Source organism: Vitis riparia, chromosome 12 (genome assembly GCF_004353265.1).
Source record: "Vitis riparia cultivar Riparia Gloire de Montpellier isolate 1030 chromosome 12, EGFV_Vit.rip_1.0, whole genome shotgun sequence".
Classification (NCBI taxonomy): Eukaryota; Viridiplantae; Streptophyta; class Magnoliopsida; order Vitales; family Vitaceae; genus Vitis; species Vitis riparia.
Window position 1 is genome coordinate 8022648 of NC_048442.1, and position 10578 is coordinate 8033225.

Here is a 10578-nt window from a genome sequence, read left to right on the forward strand (position 1 = left end):
AAGGAGGAAAAAACAAACAAACTAAATTTTTTAACAAAAAAGAAAGAAAGAAAGAAAGAAAAAAGTTATCAATCTATTTGTAATTTTAAAAATAACATTGATGGATGAAAAAGAAGAAGCTCTAAAATAAAGATATTATTTCCCACCACCAAACATGCCCTATTCACGAACTCTATTTGAGAAGCATGCAATTATCATTTCAATTTTAAAATCCTAAATTTTGATAGAGGATTAGGGAACTTTATCACATAGTTTTTTTTTCTAAAACGAAAGTAATAAATTTTTTGTTGCTAGTTTTTTCCTAGACAAAAGGGTATGGATGGTGTTGCATAAAGAAAAGAAAAGAAAAGAAAAGAAAATCAAGTTTTAAAGGAAGAATAAGGATATAGGTTTTTCCATAGTGTATGTTTCCAAGGAGCCAAACAGGAGAGAAAAGACTCATTCATAAACACAAAGCACAAGCACAAACGCCTCCTCTCTCTCTGTGTTTTTCATATTAAATCAAATCTCCCTATACCTCTCTACACTACACGGCGCAATCAAAGCAAAGTCCCTTCCCGGTGTTTCTCTCTCTATAATTATATATAGATATAGATATCTCTATATATTAAACACCTCTCTCTAAACTGCCAATACAGTCTCACATATATACTCTCTTTTCTCGCTCTAAAGACGCGCAGCAAATTGAAACTCTTGGCCTTCTCTCTCTACTCTTCCCGTTTCTATTGGGGGAATCGCACTGCTCTACCATTCGCAACAACAGGGGCGATTAGGGTTTGATCTCTCTTCCTTCATTCATTAATCCTGCGCTTTCATTGGTCAGTTACACCGTTTTTCGTATCTGCGCTCTGTTCGAACCCTAGGTTTTTTGATGCTATGCGATTCTAGGGTTTGAGATTTCTCCGCATTTTGGGCAATGGGTTTGAATTTTCCGCCATGAACTGTTTTGCTTTCCTCCGGGGATAGGTTTTGTTTTCGGAAATTCAGTTTTTGATTCGAGTTGTTTGCAGTGATGAGGGTCTTGTCGGTTTCTTCTTGTTGAAATACTGAGGTCCTTGTTGGCAAAAGCCCTTTTGAATAGTACCCCTTTTGATCAAGAGTCTGTTTGGGTTGATTGTTGGTATTGGTGTGGCTCTTGGGACACTGTTTGGTGCCTTGATAGTACATATATATATAGTGTACAGAGAGGGCAAGCCCTAATTATAGTGTACAGGATAGTCTGGATTATTTTTTGGAAGGTGGGTTTTTGAAAATTAGGGTTTGGGAATTTTGATTGACAATAATTGTGGCTTGGGTTTTATTCAAGGGAGATTTTGGTATTGCGGGAAAGCTAAATTTTGGTACATTGGGCTAATTTTGTGAGGAGTATAACAATTTTGGTGGGGAATTGAGTAGCTGAGACTGAGAAAGAAGAATTAGGACCTGTTTTTCGTTCATCTTTTATTTGATCATGTTCGGTAATAGCTATGGACAAAACTGAGCCGGCATTAGTTCCTGAATGGTTGAAAAGCAGTGGAAGTGTGACAGGTGGTGGCAGTACAAACCACCATTTTGCACCATCTCTTTTGCAATCAGGTAATCCAGAATGTCTTGGTATGTAGTGAAACTGACACTGTTTGGTTGCCAGGAAAATTAAAGAAAACATTGAAAATTTGAATTTCTTAATTTATATTGGTTTTATAATGGAAGTTCAACTTGAGTAAGTTAAATGGCTTAGTGCTGTTTGGGATCCAAAATTTAATTTCTTTCCTTTTCCCATATGTTCCTGGCAACCTAATGGATATGTTTTTAGCTTTCTTGTTTCAGTTTAAATAAGGAATCTTATCATATGTCTATTTCTATAGATGATGGTGCTGCCCTGAAACCTGCAAGGAAGTTGATGGTGAACAGTAATGATCATGATACCGGACGTTCATCCAATTTGGAGCGAACAACCTCCTCCTATTTCCGCAGGAGTTCTAGCAGTAATGGTTCTGGTCACCCAAGGTCTTTCAGTAGTTTTGGTAGAACTAACCGTGAGAGGGAGTGGGAGAAGGACATTCATGACTATCGTGATAAAGACAAGTCAGTCTTGAGTGATCACAGGCATCGTGATTATTCTGATCCTTTAGGAAACATTTTGCCAGGTAGGCTTGAGAGAGATATGTTGAGGCGTTCACAGTCAATGATTACTGGGAAACGGGGTGATATGTGGCCCAGAAAAGTTGCAGCTGACGTGAGCACCGTCAACAAAACCATCCATAGCAATGGTGACGGTCAACTTGCTAGTGGCATTGTCACTAGCAGTGTGCAAAAGGCTGCATTTGAAAGGAATTTCCCCTCACTTGGAGCTGAAGATAAACAAGGAGCTCCTGATATAGGAAGAGTCACATCTCCTGGCTTGACTTCTGCGATCCAAAGTTTGCCAATTGGTAATACAGTGGTGATTGGTGGTGATGGATGGACATCAGCCCTGGCAGAGGTGCCTGTGATAATTGGAAGCAATACCACAGGTGTCTCATCTGTTCAACAATCTGTGTCTGCAAGTTCAGTTTCCGTGGCTCCAAGCACCACAAGTGGCCTTAATATGGCAGAAACACTAGTTCAGGGCCCTGCTCGGGCACGTGCTAATGCAACTCCCCAGGTAACTTTGCTGCTCTGTTATTATTCTTTTTATTTTTTTGACGTGTATTTGAAATATTCTCACCCTTATATGGTTCAATTTTTTTTCCTATTGAAGTTATCTGTTGGAACTCAAAGGCTTGAAGAGTTGGCTATTAAACAATCTAGGCAATTAATTCCCATGACACCATCCATGCCTAAAACCCTGGTAAGAGCCTGTGCTTTCCTTCTTTTGGAGGATAATTTTGTGGAGGTTGTTATTACCATAATACATGACGTAGGTCTTCTGTTTGGCCTATTTTAGCAAGTTTTTGTTTGATATCTATAGTGAACAAATGTCAATGGGGAATCTATACTTGGTGGATGTAAAGTGGCTTACCTTGTCGTGGAATTGTTTAGGCCTGTTTTGTGTGAATCGGTGGTCAATAATTTCATGACCAGTAATTCAATTATATATTCTTTGTTTTGGTTGCATGTACGCAAGGTTTTTAGTTGTTAAGTTCTATATCTTTGTTGAATTTGAAGACTTGAATTAGCCTAGTTGGTTCAATTTGAACATGTTTTTGTCTTATTGATGTTGGAAATAAGAATCTAATGTTACTTCAACTCTATGTTATGAGTGCACCCAACAATTATTATGAGAGGGATGAATGTTTATAAGGTGCATAAAGCTTATATGGTTATTTATTTATTTTTTTGATAGATAAAGAAGAAAATATATTAAAAAGAGGAGCCAAAAGAGTGACGTGTAAATATAAAGCTTATATGGTTATGTTACTAGGCTTTTAATTTATTGATAATTAAACCTATATCCCAGTTGCTCGGGTCCCTTTTAATTATTGATGCTCAACATTATGTTTAGCTTCTTTGCCACGTGGATCTGAGTTTAGTATTGATGTATTCAGTTGTGTGTGCCTTAAAGTTTTATTACTGTAATAAATGATTGAATCATGTGGAGAATTAATCTCTTAATCATTTGTGAATTTTATCATATGTTCTTTAGATCAACCTTTTTCTTTGTTTTTTTTCCTATTCAACTAATTATACTTACTTACACCTTCCTCCCTTGGTCACAGATTTGGGGTCTCATAGTTCCTTGCCACTGGGTTGTAATCTTTTATAATTGTGGTTGTGGATTCTGATCCTTTTTGGCCTGGAGATATGATTTTGAGTTGAAACCCTAAAAACTTCGTAAAATTTTTTTCCTATGTATTTTCTCGTGGTCAGTAAAAGTACATTTTTTAAGCACCATTCCAACAGTGGCTGTTTGATTAGATATTCAAGATCTATTCGTTGGAATTTCATTTCTCAAGAAACCTGAATGATTGGGAAATCAATGAAACTCCTTTGATCCTTCTTCAGAGTGCGTGCTGCTCATGTTTCAATTATTGTTGGAAATGGATTTAAATTTAATTTTGGGATGATATATGGAGGGGATATCAGCCTCACAAAGTCCACTCTCTTCATCTTTTTGAGATTTTCTAGATCTGCCAGGAGAGAGCAAGGGAGGCTTGGTTTGCAATAGTGCTTCCATCACTGGTTGTTCAAATAGATATTCTACATCCCTTTGTTGGAATTTCATTTCTTGAGAGACTCAAATGATTGGGAAATTGATGAATCTTCTTTGATCTTTTGCAGTGATCCTTCCATCACTGTTTGTTCAATTAGATATTCTGGATCTACTTGTTAATTTCATTTATTGAGAACTTAAATGATTGGGAAATCGATGAACCTTCTTCAAACTTTCTTTAGACTCAGCCTGCTTTATTATTTTTATTTTTTACTTTTTTAGTAGATCCCTTGTTTGGTCCACCAGTCAGTGAAGAGGTTGGCCAATCAAGGTCCCTCATTGCTAGAGGTTTCTGTGGGAGTGTATGCTTCCCTGAGTCTTGTGTTTCTGGTTTTGCGCTTGGGTTTTGGATGTCTTTTGATTTTATTTTCTTTTCTTTTTGGTTCTCAATTGACTCTTTGATCGTCTTATCTTGAAGGATGCCACAGCTTTCACATACTTTTGATCCATGATTCAATTAATTGTTGCTCTTTATGATGAGAAAATTTGATAAACTTTCTTCCTTTCTCATTTGTTTTTTCTGGTATCCATGTGCCTGATACATGTCAGGATGAGAGGCACTAGAAGTTGAATTTAGTGGTTGATTTATCTTGAGATCTATAATAGGTGTGTGGTGTGCCAAAGTATTTTCTTGTTTAGTGGCTTAAAAAGTGCCAATGCTAATTAGGGTATCCAAGTGAGGAAGCCTAAGAAAAGCAATTTTCCCAGTTAAGTTTGTTATGTATAAAAAAGGGAGAGTGCATTATCCATTCATTTATTGCATTATGGCTATACTCTATGGTGTGGACTTTCTCCATTAGCAAGAGTTCGTTCAATTGTGCTTCCGTTTCCCTTGAGGAAATTGTTTTTTTTTGAGGTTGGTTTCTGGAGAGAGAAGCAGGCTCTTGTCAAAAATTGCAATCTTGCTATGTATAGGGTTATCTAACTTGGGAGAAACACCAAGGTTTTGCAGGGATATGTACTCCCAGGATGAATTATAAGATAGCTTTTTTTCCTGGCTTCTCTTTGAGTTTCAGTAGCAAAGATGTTAGGTTTTCCTCCTTTCTCTATCCTAGTTGATTGGATTGTGATTGTTGTCTTTAACATTACTTTCAGGGTTTGTTGCATTAATAGATCTCATTGAGTAAACAAAATGAAACAAATGTTAATGATTACTCACTAGGAATTTGGGAAAAAAGTGGGACTTGGAGCCCATTTTATGGAATATGAAATAATATAATTTTAGGTGTTTTGAAACCAGTTTGAAGAGGATATTGTATTAAAGCTGAGATGCTGGCCTTGTTGGAATGTCTTTGAGAAGCAACCAAATTGGCTCTCTCATTTCCCTGTTGAAGGAGGTTCTTCTGTTATTATTGGCTGGGTTAGGTTGAAAGGAATGCGTCTTCAAAGTTAATAGTCACTTGATGCAGAATATTCTGACCTGTCTCTTATCTAAAGGGGAGACCTCCGTGTTAATATATTAGGGGTCAACTTCATTCCCCTTGAGAGTGTTTTATTCTGCTTAGTGGCCTGGTCTTTTGTAGATGAGATCTTGGCCTATCCTCAACAGTCTTGTGGCCATAAACCTTATCGTATTCATTGATATGTGCCGATATAATGTCATTTCATTGTTGACTTATGATCTTCTTAGCATAGGTCCACTGTGGTCTCCATTTGTTGTCAAACTGATAATTAATGTCCTCATTTCTTTAATTCGTGGTAGTTTTTTCTTTATAGTTTTGACTTTTAATGTTCCAGATATTATTGTTCCTTTTAACTTCCTTTTAGATAAGGTTTTAACTATAAATATCACCTTTGTGATAGTGAGAAAGATGTGATGTTGTTGAAAGTTTCCAAATATCACAATAAGGTAGAAACCTGTTGTTGAGTTAGTTTTGGCCAAAAAATCACATTGGATCATTAGATGTGTGGGATTACTGTACATTTTAGCACCTAAATATGGTTGTAAACAGCCCCCAATTTTATATGATTCTTTGATTCCTGTTGATTTTTTAGTCATCATGCTTGCTTCATATGGCATATTGCATTTTCTGAAGGAATGGGAAGTGTGCTTGTCGATCAAAAAAGACAGTGGGAAATGTGTTATGTTGTTAGAAGTTACCAAAAATTGTGAACTAGGTTAAAAAAAATCCATTATTGACTTATGAACAAAAATTGTATTGAATGCATGTGACAATTATTTTATGCTCGTTGATTTTCATTCATATTGTTTTGCATTGCCATTTAACTTTCCAGTATTGTTTTGTCATTTCTTTTAAAATTCCTATCAGTTAAGGTTTTAAATATAGAGAGAATATGAAATCTTGCAGCTGTGAAATGATGGGAAATATATTGCGTTGCTAAAAGCTATCAAACATTATTACCTTGCTCTACCAACTCATGGTCATGGCTTCTTTGCCCATATGTCATAACATAAAATGAAAATTTCCTTCTTAGCATGTTATACAATCTTGGAGTTATGTGAAGTTAACATCTGCCTAGCTCAGCGATGCTTTGCACCTGTAACCTTGAGGGCCCAGCCATATTTTATGAGCATCCATGTCCAAAACATATCAGGTAATGAGATGTCTCCTTTAGAGAAAGCTCCATGGGTTGCATGGTATTTTTAATCCCATTGCCTCATTAAAATGTAAGGGAGTCATCTAGCCTCCATGCCCCAAAAGGTGTGTCAAATTTTGCATAAGTCAGCCATCTTGTACCCCTGCAGTGATGTGTAATCCTTATAACTCTCACTTTTTGCTTCAGAACTTGTTTTGTGTGGGATGGTCGAACCCCATCCCTTCTGCGCATTTCATGGGCATCATCTCATGTTTGTCTCTTCAGGTGACCTGACAATATCCATCTCTGCCAGTGCCACCATAGTCCTCACTTTGACTCCCATCATTGTTTATATTGTTGGACGTGTTTTTGTAAGCTTAATACCATCTTTAGTGCTATAAGCAATGGAAATGGTTATCTGTATTGCTTTCTTGATCCATGCTGTGACCACAGCCTTGAAGGAATAATTGCTTTGCCCAGCACTCACTGTTACTACTCTGAGTACCAGTCTTGTAGGGCAGGACTCATATATGGGCTATAAATCTCAGAAATGTCTAGCTAATCAGTCGTAGGTAATTGTTCATGATCAATATACTTAGGCCGGTTGAAGAAAAAGGCTTTGCAAAATAGGGCTTTCCTATTCACTAATGGCCCAAACACACCTACAAACAAGAAATAATTGCTGAAAGGGAGTTTTAATTGTGCAATTTTCGTTCAATGCCAAATCTGCCTTCTTTGTCTCAAAAACACAATCATAACCCTACCTTTTTCTTCTCTCTACCCCTGTCTCTTCCCTTTCCCTCCTCTCCTTCCCTCCTAATCAGTTATCAAATTATCTCTTTATTTTTCTTCCAACCCACCTCCAATGCCACCAGCAGCTTTCACTAAATGGCTTGCTAGTGCTGATAAGGCCATCTAGGTCCACCATCACTGTCAATTGCCCCACATGCCTCGTTGTTGCTGATGACTGTTCCACCTTGGTTTCCATTTTCTGTCATCTCATGTTGGTGATCAACCCTCCACACAAACCTCCCATTGCTGCCATCAATCACTGTCACGTTACGACCTATATTCTAATGCTCCCATTGTTCACAGCCAGGGTTAGGGGTTATGGCCTAGGTTTTTTAGTCTACATTATGGTGGGCTGGTGATTTGATGTAGACAAAGGATAAAATAGATTTTGCAGACCAACAACTCCTTTGTTATAATTTTAGTTTGAAGCTGTGTTTGGCCTATTTGTGAAGCAAAACTCCTATTTTGCAAAACCTTTATCTTCAATTCTTGGCATGATTCTCCCTAATTTTTTTGTTTGCCCAACTAGGCACTTTTGACAGCATGAAGATATATCATGAAGTATGTTATATGCTTTCATCCTTCCCAAATTTTGAGATATATTATGCAGTTTATCATGGAAAATGATCCCTGCTGTTAGGAAAATGTAGCCCCCTCTTCTCTTTTCAACCATGGGTATCTTCTAAGCATTCCCATCTTCTGTATGCTGTTTCTCATTTTTCCAAGTACTTAAAGTGCAAACTTGCCTTAAAAGCACCAATGAATTAAATTTCTTTTCTTTTTTTGTTTCATTTTCTTTTATCGGTTAGGATTTTCTTTCTTAAGTCCATTACTACTGTTTAGCTGATTCTTTTGATCCATGTAACTTTGATAAATTCAAGTAATTGTGTCTCATTATTGTTTAATTCTGTCAGGTGCCAAGTCCTTCAGATAAACCAAAATCAAAGATTGGACTACAGCCTTTACACCTTGTTAATCACTCCCAACGTGGGGGCCCTGCAAGATCTGATGTTACAAAGACATCTAATGTAGGGAAGCTTCATGTTCTGAAACCATCCCGAGAGAGGAATGGTGTCTCACCAACTGCAAAGGATAGCTTGAGCCCTACAATGGGCAGCAGAGTAGCAAATAGCCCCCTTGCTGTCACTCCATCAGCTGCTGGATCTGCTTCTTTGAGGAGTCCAAGGAACAATCCAACCCTTGCTAGTGCTGAGCGTAGGCCATCTGTTGTTCTCACTAGTGTTGAGAAGAGACCCACTTCTCAAGCTCAGAGCCGGAATGATTTCTTCAATCTCATGAGGAAGAAATCTTCTACAAACCCCCCTTCTGCTGTTCCTGAATCTGGCCCTGCTGTGTCATCACCAGTATCAGAGAAGTCTGATGAATTGATAACAGAAGTTGTCACTGCCCCTGTTACTCCTAAGGGCAGAGATATCCTTTCCTCTGATAATTCTGGTTTGGACTGGTCAAATGAGAACAGGGGTGACAAGACTGAAAATGGCAATAATGAAGCCTGTGGTGTATCTCAGAATGATCGGGATGACGAGATTGACAATGTCAATGGTGATGCCTGCGATGTATCTCAGAGAGATCAGGGTGATGAGGTTCACGATGGCAATGGTGATGCCTGTGATGTATCTCAGAAATTTCTAGACAATGGCGAGAAGCATTCAAGCCCTGATGAAGTTCTTTATCCCGATGAAGAAGAGGCAGCATTTTTGCGTTCACTTGGATGGGAGGAAAATGGAGAAGATGAAGGCCTTACAGAGGAGGAGATTAATGCTTTCTACAAGGAGGTAATCACTCGTGTGACCCAGTCACTCCATTCTGTATAGTTTAATGAAAATTTGTTACGAAGCTGAGATGATTGAGTTCCTGACCATACATATCTTAGTAACTTGGTTTGATGCTTCATCATAAATCCCCTTGTTTCTTTAATGAATAAAGGATTATTCCATAACCTTATTTATGCATGCTTTCTTGTGCAGTGCATGAAACTGAAGCCATCCTCCAACCTTTTGCAAAGGATGCTGCCTAAGATATCTCCACTGCTCGACTCACAAATGGGTAGTGTTGCTGGTGCCGTGTCTGGATTGAGCTCATCTGACTCCGAGTTGAAATCTTGATTCGCTAAACCCCTTACCTGACTTGAGAGGTTCTTAATTTAATGGCAGAGGTGTTTTCCTTTTCCCTTTTTCCCTTTTCGTTTTTGGGTTTTTTGATTGATATTGAGATGGAAATTGAAGGAGCCAAGTTTGGGGGGGTGTTGAATGAAGAAAAAGAAGGATGGGATGTGTCTGCTCTTGCAGTTTGCCGGAAGTGAATAGCAATAAGTTACAGGTGATCCGGTTCCTGGAAAGACTTATGGTTTGCTTTTGCCAGCTTTTGACTTGGGAAAATTTTCTGAGGTTTAGAGAGAAAAAGTAGGAATAGATTTTAATTTGGCCTGCAATGCAATGTAAGAAGATACTGAGGGAAAATTTCATAGTGCTGGAAATCATGGGTTTTTTTTTTTTTTTTCTTTTTTCCGGGGTTTTTCTGAGAGGGGGTCAATTCAACAAATAGATTATGGTTTCTTTTAGTTCATTTAAAAAAAGAAAAAGAAGCAAGAAATTTATTTCCTTTTGGTTATCTTCTACTTTGGTTTGTTTGTTTGTTTGATGGTTTGAATTACCATGTCCCATTCTTGTTTGCATACAGAGCAATGGAAATCAAAGGGGAAAAGCAAAAAGCTCAGTCATTGTTGACAATTCCCCATGGGCCATGACCCTACTCAAATGGGATCATCTCTTGTATTTTGGGGACCAATTCTCAGTTTTCTTTTTCCCAGGGTTACTCCATATACAATGTAGTGACTCTGTGAACATAACCATGGTGCTTTTGCTGTTGTTTCAACTTTCAAAGTGTGCCTGTCTGCCAGCCTCCCATAAATAGCCAGCCATCTATGATACACATGTTAGTACTTGGGTTAATATTCCAACAATTCACTTTTTTTTTTTCTCATGCTTTTCATTTACAAACTACAAAAGCTTTTTCATGCACAAGATTTGTTCCACTGTTTGATAAGGCTGTGACTT

The 10578-nt window shown here is 37.8% G+C and overlaps 1 protein-coding gene across 1 annotated transcript; it reads left to right on the forward strand.

Moving 5' to 3' along the window:
* Positions 1 to 433: 433 nt before the first annotated feature.
* LOC117926942 lies at positions 434 to 10306 on the forward strand. Its single transcript, XM_034846278.1, has 5 exons — positions 434 to 1575; positions 1845 to 2623; positions 2720 to 2809; positions 8416 to 9297; positions 9490 to 10306. Exons 1-5 carry the CDS (start codon positions 1467 to 1469, stop codon positions 9625 to 9627), a joined length of 1998 nt encoding a protein of 665 aa, XP_034702169.1. The 5' UTR covers positions 434 to 1466; the 3' UTR covers positions 9628 to 10306.
* The last annotated feature ends 272 nt before the right edge of the window (positions 10307 to 10578 follow it).

What these genes read in the sequence shown, in the direction of transcription:
- LOC117926942 (XM_034846278.1), top strand. Translation starts at nt 1,467, where the DNA reads ATGGACAAAACTGAGCCGGCATTAGTTCCTGAATGGTTGAAAAGCAGT. An exon ending in ACCATCTCTTTTGCAATCAG is followed by an intron (nt 1,576 to 1,844) that starts GTAATCCAGAAT and finishes CTATTTCTATAG; the next exon opens with ATGATGGTGCTGCCCTGAAA. An exon ending in GTGCTAATGCAACTCCCCAG is followed by an intron (nt 2,624 to 2,719) that starts GTAACTTTGCTG and finishes TTCCTATTGAAG; the next exon opens with TTATCTGTTGGAACTCAAAG.